General features: G+C 37.4%; 1 protein-coding gene across 20 annotated transcripts in view; it reads right to left on the bottom strand.

Annotated features, from left to right (window-relative positions):
- The window catches only part of Ptprd (protein tyrosine phosphatase receptor type D), a 2,207,759-nt gene that overhangs the window by 385,679 nt on the left and 1,808,955 nt on the right, over nt 1–13,125 (bottom strand). For all 20 annotated transcript variants that reach the window (XM_058579708.1, XM_058579705.1, XM_058579707.1 and 17 more), the window contains one exon: nt 8,346–8,512. In XM_058579708.1, the coding sequence (XP_058435691.1) occupies nt 8,346–8,409 (64 nt within the window). In that variant the 5' untranslated portion in view covers nt 8,410–8,512. Of the gene's footprint in view, nt 1–8,345; nt 8,513–13,125 lie in introns of those variants that run through there.

The following is a 13,125-nucleotide window of genomic DNA, read 5'->3' on the forward strand; positions in this document are numbered from 1 at the left end:
AAGGTCAGCCTGTGCGATTCAGCAGGACCTTGTCTCAAAATAAAAAAATAAAAAGAGTTGAGGATGTAACTCAGTGATAAAGTATCCTAGAGTTCAATCCTCAGAACCCCCTGCCCCAAGAAAAAGATTAATTATCAGATTAAATGAAGATCACTTGTATCATGTATAGATTCAGTTCTCTTAGCTTGGTTTTCTGTTTTACTCCAAATTATAACAATATGTTGGTGCTTCATATTTCAGGGAAATGCAATATTCATAAAAGTCAATTAAAATTGCTTTTAAAGCATCAAAGCAGTTTATCTTCCCTAACCTCCACCACCCTCCGCCCTTGTACCACATCTTCTCCATAGCAGCCAACCAGCCTTTAACAGATCTCAAGGCCACTTGGAAAAGTCACATCAAAGTATTTCTCCACCCTTATGCCCCATGGATCATCTTTAAAAAATACAAATCTCTTTCTATTATAGATTAAAAATAAAACAATAAAAATAAATGAGGATAGAAAACAAGATCATGAACAAGATGCCTGAGGCCTGGCATTGGTAAGTCTTCATCTACCTACCTACCAGACTAGTCTTATTTGAATTATTTCTCCTCAGGGTTTGAGATTCAGCCACCTTTTTCTTTTCTTCTTCTTCTGGTCCACAGAATATACTTGATCAGCCTTCTAGGGTATATGAGCATATGCTTCCTTTGGTCCCAATAGCTTATGCCAATCAGGTAATTAGTTAACTTCTTCATCATCAGATAATAGCTCAAAAATCATACACTCAGAGCTATGCATATGATCAACTTAAATGAGGTATACACCTTAAAATAAAAGAAGTGGCAGAATCTAAATAATGTCAGTGTTAATATTGGTATTATGCTGACGTTGACTTCCTGGTTTAGATCATGTACTGTGATTATGTAATATATGGGTGAAGGCTACATGGGAAATTCCTGTGCAATTTTTGTAACTTCCTTTAAGTCTAAAGTTATTTCCAAAAATAAATGAATCACTCCCTCAGGAAACCTTTTTTACTCCTTAGAACAGATGAGGCACTTTGCTGCCTATTTTTTCATCCCTTGTAACACTTGTCATAGCTAGAAAATACAACATTTTAGAATTAATGTTAAATATGTGTATCCCACTGGAATTTACAAGCTTTCTAGGGCTGGGGATCATATCTCTTTTTCTCAGCAGTGTTTCCCTTGTAGCTAACTTAATGCTTGGCACAGAAAATGTGTCTAATAAACATTTATTAAAGGGGCTATGAAACATATGAATGATCCAATCAGTAAATGTCCTTTGGAATCATAAATGTATGTAATGAAACATATCTACACTTATGAAACATTCTGTTCAACTTATGAAGTTAATCAAATAATAAATGCCAATAAAGATCTAAACATAGATGCTTCAAATGGAAATGATGCAAGCTGATGAGAAAAAAATATATAACAACAACATTTAGTGAATACTTAGTCCTCTTATTCAAAATGCTATACAAGAAATTTTTTTATTTAATCTGTATGGTAACCACATGGAGAATGCATTATTTTTATTCTTACTGAACAGATTAAAGACCCATTGAAATTGGTAACCTGCCCATAGTCAGAGCCACTAGCCAGTAAAGGTGAGGTCCGAACATAAACACTGCATCAGGATCCATATTCCCACATACTATTTCCTACCTGAAGACAGAGTAGAGAATAGAGCTAGGGATGTGGCTCAGGGGTTGAGCATTTGCCTGCAATGATTCAGGCCCTGGGTTTCATTCCCGGTCCAAAAAGTAGAAAAAGAAAAAAAAAAATGTCTGAGAAGACTGCTTGAGAGCATCCTAAAACATGACCTATGGATTATTAAGACAGATTATGCTGGAGAAGAAGCACACTTCCAAAATTTTATACCTCTATCACTTTGCTCAAAGTTTTCCACATAGTAAGTGCACACACATGTGCACACACACATACACAGTAGTTTGGTGAAAGAGCAAATAAAAATAATGTAAAGTGATAAAAAGAAAAAATACAAAATCATTGGTCAGAGTTGGTTCTAAAGTAGCTTTTCTACCCAATCCTCGGAAGTTTTCTTTGAGACTCTTTGTTCCAAGATGGTCACTGACTTGGAATTTTTGAATTAACTGAAACACATTCACGTGAGCAGGAGGATAGGCAACTCCCAGACAAATCAAGATTATGTAAAATAGATCAGTTAAACATCAGCTAAGTGAGAAAAGTTAAACAAACTAAAAAAATGAGAAGGCAAAGAAATTAGGAAATGATAGAATATTAGAATCAAATACCAGTAGGCTATAAAAATAAGAACTAGCTCACAAATTTTTAGATATTGTTCCATCCCTCAAGCTTAGGGCCCTCATCACAAATAGAGATCAGAGATAACAAATATGTCATACTTTGGATTTTTTTTTTTAAGTGAGTCCCACTACACTCAATAAAATGCTTTGAAGTACACACATGTGTTGATTTTGTGACATATTCCTAACCTTACTAGGTAGCTACAGTTCTGCTGGGAGCAATTAATTCGGAAAGTCACAGAAACTCCACAATGGAGCTAAAGGATCAGTAAAATAGCTGGAATATTTTCCTTGCTTCAGACAGCTGGAGGTTGCTAATTTAGCTACTTTAAAATGAGGGGAGGAGAGAAAAAGGAGAAGCAACATTTTTATTTCACCACACCTCTGTCAATTCAAAAAAAAAAAGGTTAATAATGATAAACATGGTAAATGAATGGGCTTTCTTCTTGCTCTACTAAATGAGCACATTTTCTTCTCCCTGACCCAAAGAAACCAACAAACATTACCTTCAGGTTGCATATACCGAAAGGACTCTAGCTAAATAACTGGAGTAAACAGCAATCTACCATTTCTTACACTTAACTGAGATACAATTCACAAACTGTAATTTTGTCCATTTAAAGTGTACAACTCAATAGTATTTCATAGTTTTACACTCAATTAGTTAATATCACCCCAATCTAACTTGGGAACATTTTCATCATCCCAAGCAAATTACCTTTTAAAGGATGGTTAAATGTTTGGGGAGTGGAAGAGAGAATAAACTAAAACAAAAACCAAAGGATTTTTAATGAGTTATGAATATTCTTGGTGGGAACTGACCCTGCCTGCTGGAAGGTGTACATTTCAATGACATGAGAAGGGCATTCTTTCCATTCTTAATTTCATTTTGGAAGAAACCTCACTAACTTCTCAAAACTGCAAAAGACATTAATTTGCTTTGCCCATCAATCACATCCTTTTCCTTGTCCTTTAAAAAGATGGGTTTTTTCCCTCTGAAATAACTCCTGGCCACATCAATGAACACTCACCCTCACTCTCTTCCTCACAATGTTCATCTCCATCTGGTCATATAACTGCATTTGCTTAAGTACATTTCTCTACTCTTTCCTCTAGGCAGCTTGAGAAAATGCACTGCAAGAAGCAACAGAGCAGTGGATGGATGGAACATTTTTCATCATCCAGTCTATTCAATCCAAATTAATTTCAACTGGTCATTCTAAGAGATGAGCTTTTTTGTAAAGATTGAATAAAGCAGCTGTGTTTCATATTCTCCTTCTGATACTTTATAGACAAACAAGCTGGCAACTTTCACTTGCCCAAGAAAGCCTTGCTAATCAAACACCCAATTTTTTATCACCTCTAGGTGAAATAATAGAATTTTAGCACAGTCCCTAATTCAAATGCTCAATAAAAATTCTTCCTGGATAATTTTGATTAATGGTATATCAATACCTAAAGTTTATTAAACATCTACCATGTGCCATCTACTGACCTAAGTATTTTGCTTTAACTCGGTAATTTTCTACAAAAATAAGAGCAGGTATTATGCTATCCCATCTTTATTATTTCATTATCTCCATTACACACATTCTAAAAATAGGTAAACTGAGACAAAGTACACAATATGCCAAAATGACAGGCAGAATCCAAAATCAGATTTTGGTTTCAGAGCTCACACACTACCCCATCAGGAAATACAGGATAGAAATGGTTACCCTACAGAATAGGTGCTGGGCTATATTCTCTTATGTCCAAAAAAAAATGAAATTCCACAGGATATAGTGCTATAGTAACAGAGAGAAAGAGGCTTACTGCATTCATATAAGACAAATATTATAAAAATTAGTGAGTACAATAAGGTTCTTCAACAGTAAACAAGGAAAATGAGGGTATATTTACCATCTGAGATGGAAAAATCACTAAAAACAACAGAAGCAGATGCACTAAACCATTTGAAGACTTAAACTATAAAGATTTACTATTCTAACAGATAGCTGGTAAAGACTGAGGTCCAATCATCATGGTCAAAGTGTAAACTCTAGGGTGCAACAGGAAGATATAAGTGATTTGAAACTCTAACAAAGACACAAATGGCAGCTTCTCAGTCTGCATCTTATATTTAAAAAAAAAAAAGAATGATGAATAGCAAACTAAGGTATGTATGAAATAAAACCACCAGAAACTTTTATGAAAATTGGGTCAAAACAAAAATGATTCACCTTAGAATTTCACTGATACAGTCTAAATTCACCTTTAGTTTGCATGCACATTACCAAGAGCTGACCTCAGACCACCATCTAAAGCAGAAAACTGCTGGTCCATCATGAGCTTTCAACAGAAATCATGCTGGATTCTTCCCTCACACCACAGCTCTACACTGCAAACGTTCATTCAGGAAGTTACAAGCAAAATCATCTGGAGCACTCAAGACATAGGAGTGAAAAGAAATAATACACACACACACACACACACACACACACACATACACACACCTAACCTTTTAAAATAATAGTGGAGACCTGTGGGACATTTTAAATCGGCAATGACAAAGACTATAATTTTCTGCTAAAGGGATATTATCACAATTTTTCAACCTAGGTTTGAGCCCCCCCCCCAAAAAAAAAAAGCTCTTCTACTTAATGGAACATCACACCTAGCATGTTGCTACGGCCTTCTACACAGCAGACTGGCAGATTGTAATCTTGACTCCTAGCCTCTTTGGATTTAATTATTATTTCAAAATGAGTTGTTTACATTAAATCAACATGGCAAACTAGAGTGGCTTCTTTCCATTCCCCATTCACAAATAGTCGTCTTTTTTCAAAGGAGGAAGAACTTTAGAATTCTCCAATGGCTCCAACAAGTCACTGTAAAATTTTGAAGTATTAACTCGTGATCCCTTGGATCAGTACAACACACAGTGGTGTCAAAAGGGAAAACAAATAGGACTGGATACAAGGAAACAAACCCATGAAAGTCTGAAAAATACCATCTTTGTGTGATGGTGAAGAAATCAATCGCTCTCTTCAGCCCTACTTAAATCTTTAATTTTTTTTAAACTTGTTTCAATGTTTTAAGAAAAGGCAATGACACAATTTAATGGGTTATAATCTGAATCCAATTGTTGTTTAAACATTCTTAAAATATGACTACAGTCATATCTCTGACTCTATCATGTGCTTTCTTGTACCTCTAGTAGACTATTGATGGATATTCCATCTTCTTTTAAAATGCATCTAAAAAATTATGGCTAAATTTCCTCTTTGCCAAGTATCTTGAAAATACATATGCTATCCAACAATGCCAAATGAACCTGCTGAAGAGAAAATATAATCAAGGCTAAAAGACATGGGCAAAACTAATCAAATTGATCTGGCAAAGTGAAAGCCCATCCACTCTTTCTAGCTGCAATGGGAAGGTGAAAGGACATGGTTTCTTCTTCAAGTGACATAACATATTGCGGTTGAAAGCTAATACCACATAAATAAAGCATGGAAAATTTTGACCTAGTATTTTGAATTAATCAGAAATATTGTGAAGTACTTATTTTTACAATAAACCACAGATTATTTCTGTATTTTAATGTTTCCCTTTATGACCCTTACCAAAACTTCCTTTGAATCAGAATGATTCGAGTAGTTTCACATCTCCTTGGCCTACCAGATTCCGTACCTCTGGAATGCAAGGATAAACCCTGTTCAGATTCTATCAACTCAGCCTGCAAAATATTGTAGTCTAGATAAATGCTTGTTGGATTAAACTGAACTAGAGCAGTAGAGGAGTTTACAACCTTAAAAGACTATATTATTGGATGAACTTTCTGTATTACACAGAAGCAATCTGGAGTCTTGCCACTGATAGACCAATAAAGTCCAGTCCTTGTTAACATGGAGAAGAAAAAAACAGAACACAACTCTCTACTTCAAATCAAACATTAAGTTACAGATGCCTTACAAGTACTCGGCTCTGTCCTGTATTCAGAGAGGCTTTTGGAAAAATTTAACACACCCCCTAACTTTTTATTTTTTTTAAGAGACAGTAATAAAGGATAGGAGGGTAAAAGTTTCTGCCCACAACACTGCAAATTCAGAACCTTTGGATTCCATTATGCAAATATCTTAATTTAACGAAAAATTGCTCAACAAGTGTTTTCATGATTTGTTTTGCAAGAAAAGCACACAGGAATTGTAATGAAGGAGAGAAGGAGAGAAAGGAGGACCAGGAAGAGGAGACAAGTGGCTTTTAAAAATGCAGTTTCAGGGCTGGGGTTGTAGCTCAGTGGTAGAGCGCTTGCCGCTCAGGCATGAGGGCTTGGGTTCAATCCTCAGCACCACATAAAAAAAAAACAACAAATAAAAATAAAGATATTGTGTCCATCTACTAAAAAAAAAAAATGCAGTTTCAACACTACTTATTCCCAAACTCTTGATATCTATCTGCCAATTTCCACCAGAGAATTAAGCAAAAGCATAGCTACTCAGTAGAAGAATATTATTACTTCACGGAAGGATAGCTTCATGGATATACAATAATTATATCTAATAACTTCAAGAAAATCTCTAGCTGCGATCTGACATTAAAGTTGGTTCCCAGGGTCTTAATATGATTTTGCCAAAATTTAACAATGGTGAAACAACTAACTCTTGCACTTTAGCCAAAACAAAATAAATAAATAAAGCTATATGCCCAATTTCTCTCTAATAAACTAAATTTATGCTCCAACTTTAGAATAAGGTTTGACATAAATGGTTTTAAAATAACAAGAGTGTCTTACATTTGGGTCTTTTCCCAGTTAATTATTTCCTGGCATTGTACTTGAAATTCCTTGGCTTCACCTTAAACCCACACTCCCAAGTGCTAATTAGGAGACTATATACATTATTAACCAAAGAATGCTATACTTAAAACATGCGTGTTCCATATGTATCTGATTAATAGCATAATTTCTTTCACTCCTCAAAGATCTCTTTAGAAAAATAGGGCCCCTATTTAAGTGAAGCCATTGGTTGCTATTGAGAGAATTCTTGTCAAAATGCAATTAATACAAAGGGGCCTAGATGACATAGGATCCTTGTCTTGGAAAAGCCTCAATATGAATCAAATTTAATCTCAATGGGACAGCGAGTGGAGGGAAAAGTTAATGACTGCAGATGTTATACATTTTCCCTGTACCAGGGGATTCCCAACAGGAATGGGTAAGCCACCTATGGGATCAACCACTATCAAGGAACCCGATTCATCAGGGAAGACAAGCCGGAGACATGCCTTGTCCCAGAACTCTCTCCTCCAAAGCCACAGGACAGTGTGGAAAAGAAATACATGTAAACAAGGTAGACCTAATGATTGCCTAATTGTGAAGGAGATATGATCTTCTCGTTAACTGGCAAGCTAATTAACCACAATCCCACTTTCATAAAATTGATTCCAGAAATCCAAACTTTGGAGTCTAAACTCCACAGAATTCGCCTCACACTTCTAGACCCTCCATCCAGCCACCGAGTTGTCAGTTCTGCTTGATTTGTTTGAATATTGTACTCGACGACAGCTGTCGGAAACAGTACATTAGAACAGCTGCTGTGACAGCTACAAGGGGCCTGGAAGTTTAATTGGGCTCAATGTGACATTGTGCATTTTTCTAAACATAGAAATATCCATACAAGTAAAGAAATTTCTAATGGGTCTGAACAACGTTTACTTATTGGCACCGCCAACTGGCTAGACTCCCTTTGAGTTTTATCATTGGCCTCCTAATATCTTTACCACCAGGTTAGTAAGGGATATAAAAATAATAATAATAAAAATAAACAGTAGGAGCAGTTAGTTGCACACAAAAAAGGGGGGGCATTAAAGGGGAGAGGAAATGGTAAGGAAGTCACATCAATAATGCTTTTCAAAGGCTGGCTGGTTGCCAAGGAGGATCCCACAGTGTGTAAGGGTTTACTTCCGAAGGAAATGTATTCAGAGGCCCTGAGCCTGGTGCCAACTGCAAACAAAACCCGTCATTATGGTCACAGCCCCCTAGAGAAGGGGAGAATGGCTTACTCTCAGCATCCGCGCGAAGGAAGAAGGCGAGGAGCAGCAACAGTGGCCTGGCTACGTGCACCATCCTGCAACTTGGCAGCAGCGTGTGCTGGCAGCTTGGATTCACTGCCTCTGAAGCTGCAGCAAGTCTGTCCGGTCTGAGATTTCAGCTGGAACCCTTTCAGAGCCTGTAAAGGGAAAGGAAAAGAAAAGGGGGTGGGGGGGGAAGAAAACACAAAGACTTAGATTTCTCATTCTTTTCCCCTCTGCCCCATTACAACGCCCCCAAAAGACACAATCCACTGGAAGCACCCAATATAAATTGTAACTGCCACGTCCTGGTATTAGTCAGTTACTTGGTCTATTTAATGTGGGATCCCTAGCAATCCCATTTCCAGGCCATCCTGGAACCAACCCCCTTGAATTTCACTCTCTGCTCATGCCACCTTTGGGGCTGCACCCTCTCAGGAGGAAGTGTCACTTCATATGAAACATGATGTGAACACATCCATGAAAGAAAGCACACCATAGCTACAAGAATGATTTCAGTGAAGTTCCTCCATGCAGGATAAAAGTCTAGAAATGACAGAATAATGGAAGCTGCTTTCTTGGCACCAGGTGAAATGACAGGGCTAATTCCACTTCTCCATCTAAATAGCAGTCATTGGGATTTTTTACACTTGCACATTTGGCTTCTTCCTTGAAGACACATCAACATTCAAGTCTAATTTGACTTCAACAAGTCAAAACAATAGTTAGCAGAGCCTCTTTGATTTAACAGGCTTTATATGTGCCTCCTGGGCAAAGGCTTCATTTTCCCAACCTTCTCTGTAAAACAGATAAGCCTCAAACTCTTTCTAGAGAGCCCACTGTGTGCATGCCACCAGGAAAGGGAAGTGGCACTCAGCACAAGCTAACTCATGATCCAAGGATGAGTCAGATTTCATCCTTGTTGAGATTCCGGGTTAGTAGGGAATATAAGACTATCAGCATGAATATAGTAGCATAGAATATAAGACTAACAGCATGACTAGTATGATTCAATAAGTGATTAGTGACAGAAAAAAAAAATCAAGTACTGCCATAAAAGATAAGATTTGGTAATAGCATCATGAAAAAAGCAGTGTCTTAAACTGGGCCTTGGAGTATAAGCAGGATTTTAATAAGGTGAGGGAAGGGCATCCCTGGATGCTATGCAAAGGCAGGGCTATAGAAAAGGAACTTTGGACAAGCTGCACAGCCTCACTGGTTGGGGAGGGCTTCCCAAACACCAGCATGCATAGGATAACTTTGGTGACTTGTTAAAACAAAGAGCTGGGCACCACCCCTGAGTTAGTGATTCAGTAAGTTTGTGGTAGGGTCCCAGAATTTGCATTTCTAACAAGTTTCTGGGTGATGTTGATGCTACTGGTCTTGGGACCACACTTTGAGAACCACTGAGTTGGAATGAGGCATCGATTAGGAAAACAATAAGGCAGCAAAAGAAAATGGTTCCAGCTTAAAAATAGGTCACAGAAAGCCCAGGATGGGAATCTAAGTCCAATGGTGTTTATTCAACAAACCAGAAAAAGGGCTGTTTAATGTTTTGTAGCACAGAAACAATATGGAACTAGATTTTGAGACAATTAAGTGACAGCCTAATCAGGAACAATTTAGAGAATGCTATTAGGCCACAGCCAAGGTCCCAGGTGACTGTAATGGTGATCTTGGTAGGAATGAAAGAGGCAGTGATAAAAGCAATGATTTGAAGTATGACACTTCAGGTGAAAAATAATTGCTCTCCTAGAGCCTTCTAAAAATTCCAGCTGAGTATACCAACTAGACTCTTCATAAAATTTTTTTTTTAAAAGGCAAATAGGGTATATCATATGTTATTGCCTCCTTTATCATCGTGATAAGAACTTGAGAACAACTTATCAGAACTCATTTGCAAAATGAAAAGGCATACCTTTAATTTTTGTATTAGAATGTTTGAGACACACATAAAATTCTTGACAGGATATACTAGAGATATCCAGAAATAACTTAATCCACTAAAATAACTTGTACTTTAAAAAGAATTTTAACACAGATACTATATAGTGTGTCTGACACTGAGCTAGCAAGTAGCGCATGAGAACAATTTTTTTTTTAACAAAGATATTATCTTTTTCATTACTATGCATGAGCGGTTTGAACACAGGAAAGATAAAACTCAAAGGAAAGGGGCAATCATTCTAATTACCATTCCACTAGATATCCTCCATTTTTATTTCTTTTTAACAGATTTGTGGATGGCATGAAGAAGGAAGTTGAACATTGAAACACATCTTCTTGAATCCAAAAGCTAGCCAGCTGTTTCAAATCCGCTATTGTTATCAATCTCATCTGGAAAATAACTCAAGCAGTTCACAGCCACCAAATGTGAACAATCTCAAAACTTCACAGGAGAGGGCTAGAGGAATCAGCTCTGCTCCCCACCCCTTTTGCTGCTCCCTTCCTCATGCCAGCATTTCCAATGACAGCAAAGTACAGGAGACATCAGTCCTGTCGGACTCAATTTGTGTCTGTGCAAGCGTATCAGAGCCAACTGCTCCATAATGAGTCCCTGCAATCAGAGATGGATACCTAAGAAACGCTCGCTCAGGGAAGGAAGGGGCGGCTTGGCTTTTCCTCCTACTCGGCTGAAATGTGTAAGACCCAGTTCTTCCAAATGAGCCTGTGAATGTAACCTTGGGACTTGGAACAGTGATAGGATCTAGCTCTCTAAAAATGAACGCAGACACCAACATACATATTTATACTTAAATGGGCTATGCCCTTGGCCAAGATATGACCAAAAAAAGTGATCGGAGGTGGGAAGATAAAACCCATTCTAAATGTTCAATCCAGCCAATCTCCACTCCTTATCTTGCTTATTACACAAACATCGCCAAAAAGGAAATGCTGGTTGCGTATCGGGAAGGTAGAATTCACATTTCAGAACACAAATGGAAAAATCAGCTCTAAGGAAATATTTCAAGCAAAAATAAGGAGGATGAATGACATTACAAGTAGTTTCCATTTGCCTATGGTGAGGGTTGCGAACCCCGCAAAGAAAAGAGAGGGAAACAGGGGCTGGGGTACTAAAAGGACCATGCTTCAGCTTACATCACGAATTATTCTGCATTTGCCCCAACAGCCTTCAGCAGAGGCCAACTGATTTTTATATGCTTTGCCCTTTGCATCATTCAAATAAAACTAAAGTGTCTCTGAGTTTAAAATAAAAATGTTAAAACTGAAAACTCATTATTTCTCACATCACAAAGATGTTATGAAAATAATTCTATTGACTGCCAGTCATCTGAATATTTACTTTTGTATTTATGTCCCTGTGTGGTTAGAGAAGCTCACAGTTCAGAGAGCCATACAGGGCATGTAATATAATTAGAAATGGAACAAATAAATAGTAGACGTGTCTAAAGGCCTTAACAAATCTGTTTCAGGTGATCACTTAAGCTATCCAACTCTTTTTCTTTATTTTTAACAGTGTAACCCTTTTCTATAATAAGTATTTTCATATTCAAACATTTATATATATATATATATAGAACACTTGATTATATTTATTTCAGTCTTCTTTGCTGCTGATATGTATTTCTGTAGATTGTGTTAACATAAGGCGGGGGGTGGGGGGGTGAGGCAAATGGGGCTTTTTTTTCCTCTTAAAAATATCTTGACTTCCTTAAAGAAATGGCTGATTTTAGGTTTTTGTGAAAGAAATGTAGAAAATGAGACTGGAACATCTTGTCATATCGGGAAGCTTTCAGGAACTACTAGGCTATATCCAAAAAAAGCATCCAAGTTGATGAAGTGCCCATCAGCTAAATGTAAGAAAATATGACTGGCAAAAAGGATAATAACCGCAATGAACTGAAAACCCCATTTCATAATCATGACTTGAAATTTTTGAAAATAATTTTTTATTACATTGGTCACTCTAGGAAGAGGTTAGAGACTGTTGAGGTTTGGATAAGTGTCCCTCAAAGGCTCATGTGCTAATTTCTTGGTCCCCCACCTCTGGCAGTACTGGGAGCTGGTGGACCCTTTAGAAGGGTAGCCAACTAGAAAATCTTTCTTCTTTGGATATACCATTGAGGGGGGATATTGGGACCCAGTCCCTCTTCCAACTCTCCTTTGTGTCTTGATCATGGGGTGAACAGGCCACCTGTGCCACAAACACGTGCCATAATGTACTGAGCAACCACAGACCCCAAGCAATGCAACCAATTGGCCATGGAGTGAAACCTCCAAAACTGTGAGCCAAATTAAGCCTTTGCTTTTTTTAAAATTGATATATCTCAGTCCTTGTTACAGTAATGGAAAGCTGGCTTAACACAAGAACCAAGTCTTTATTTTGAAAACAGGGCAGGAAAGAAAAAAAAATAAGCATTACAAAGAAAAACTCCTCACAAGGACTTGTAAGAAATTCACTGCTGCTCTCAGTAGGTATCATTGTTTATCTCTAAACACCACGCTTCTTTCTCTCTTTTAGCAAACTCACTCTATTAGGACTAGACATCTTACAAGCAATAATACCCTAAGGGTACTTATCCTGGGCCTATAATCCCTACAGATATCTACTAAGTTGAGGGAATAGTAGAAAAAAAACAAGTCCCTACATTCTGTGACTTATATTTATCAACCTCCCAAACCAACCTCTATAAATCAACTAGAACTGGTTTCCAATTATTTAAGACAAGGAGCCATTTGTACAAGAGATGTGCTACCAGGATACTCCAATTTGTAAGAGAGAGAAGCATGACTGCTTGGCTGAAGGAAG

Source organism: Marmota monax, unplaced genomic scaffold (genome assembly GCF_021218885.2).
Source record: "Marmota monax isolate L192 unplaced genomic scaffold, Marmota_monax_Labrador192_F-V1.1 WCK01_AAM20220418_F8-fsc00124, whole genome shotgun sequence".
NCBI lineage: Eukaryota > Metazoa > Chordata > Mammalia > Rodentia > Sciuridae > Marmota > Marmota monax.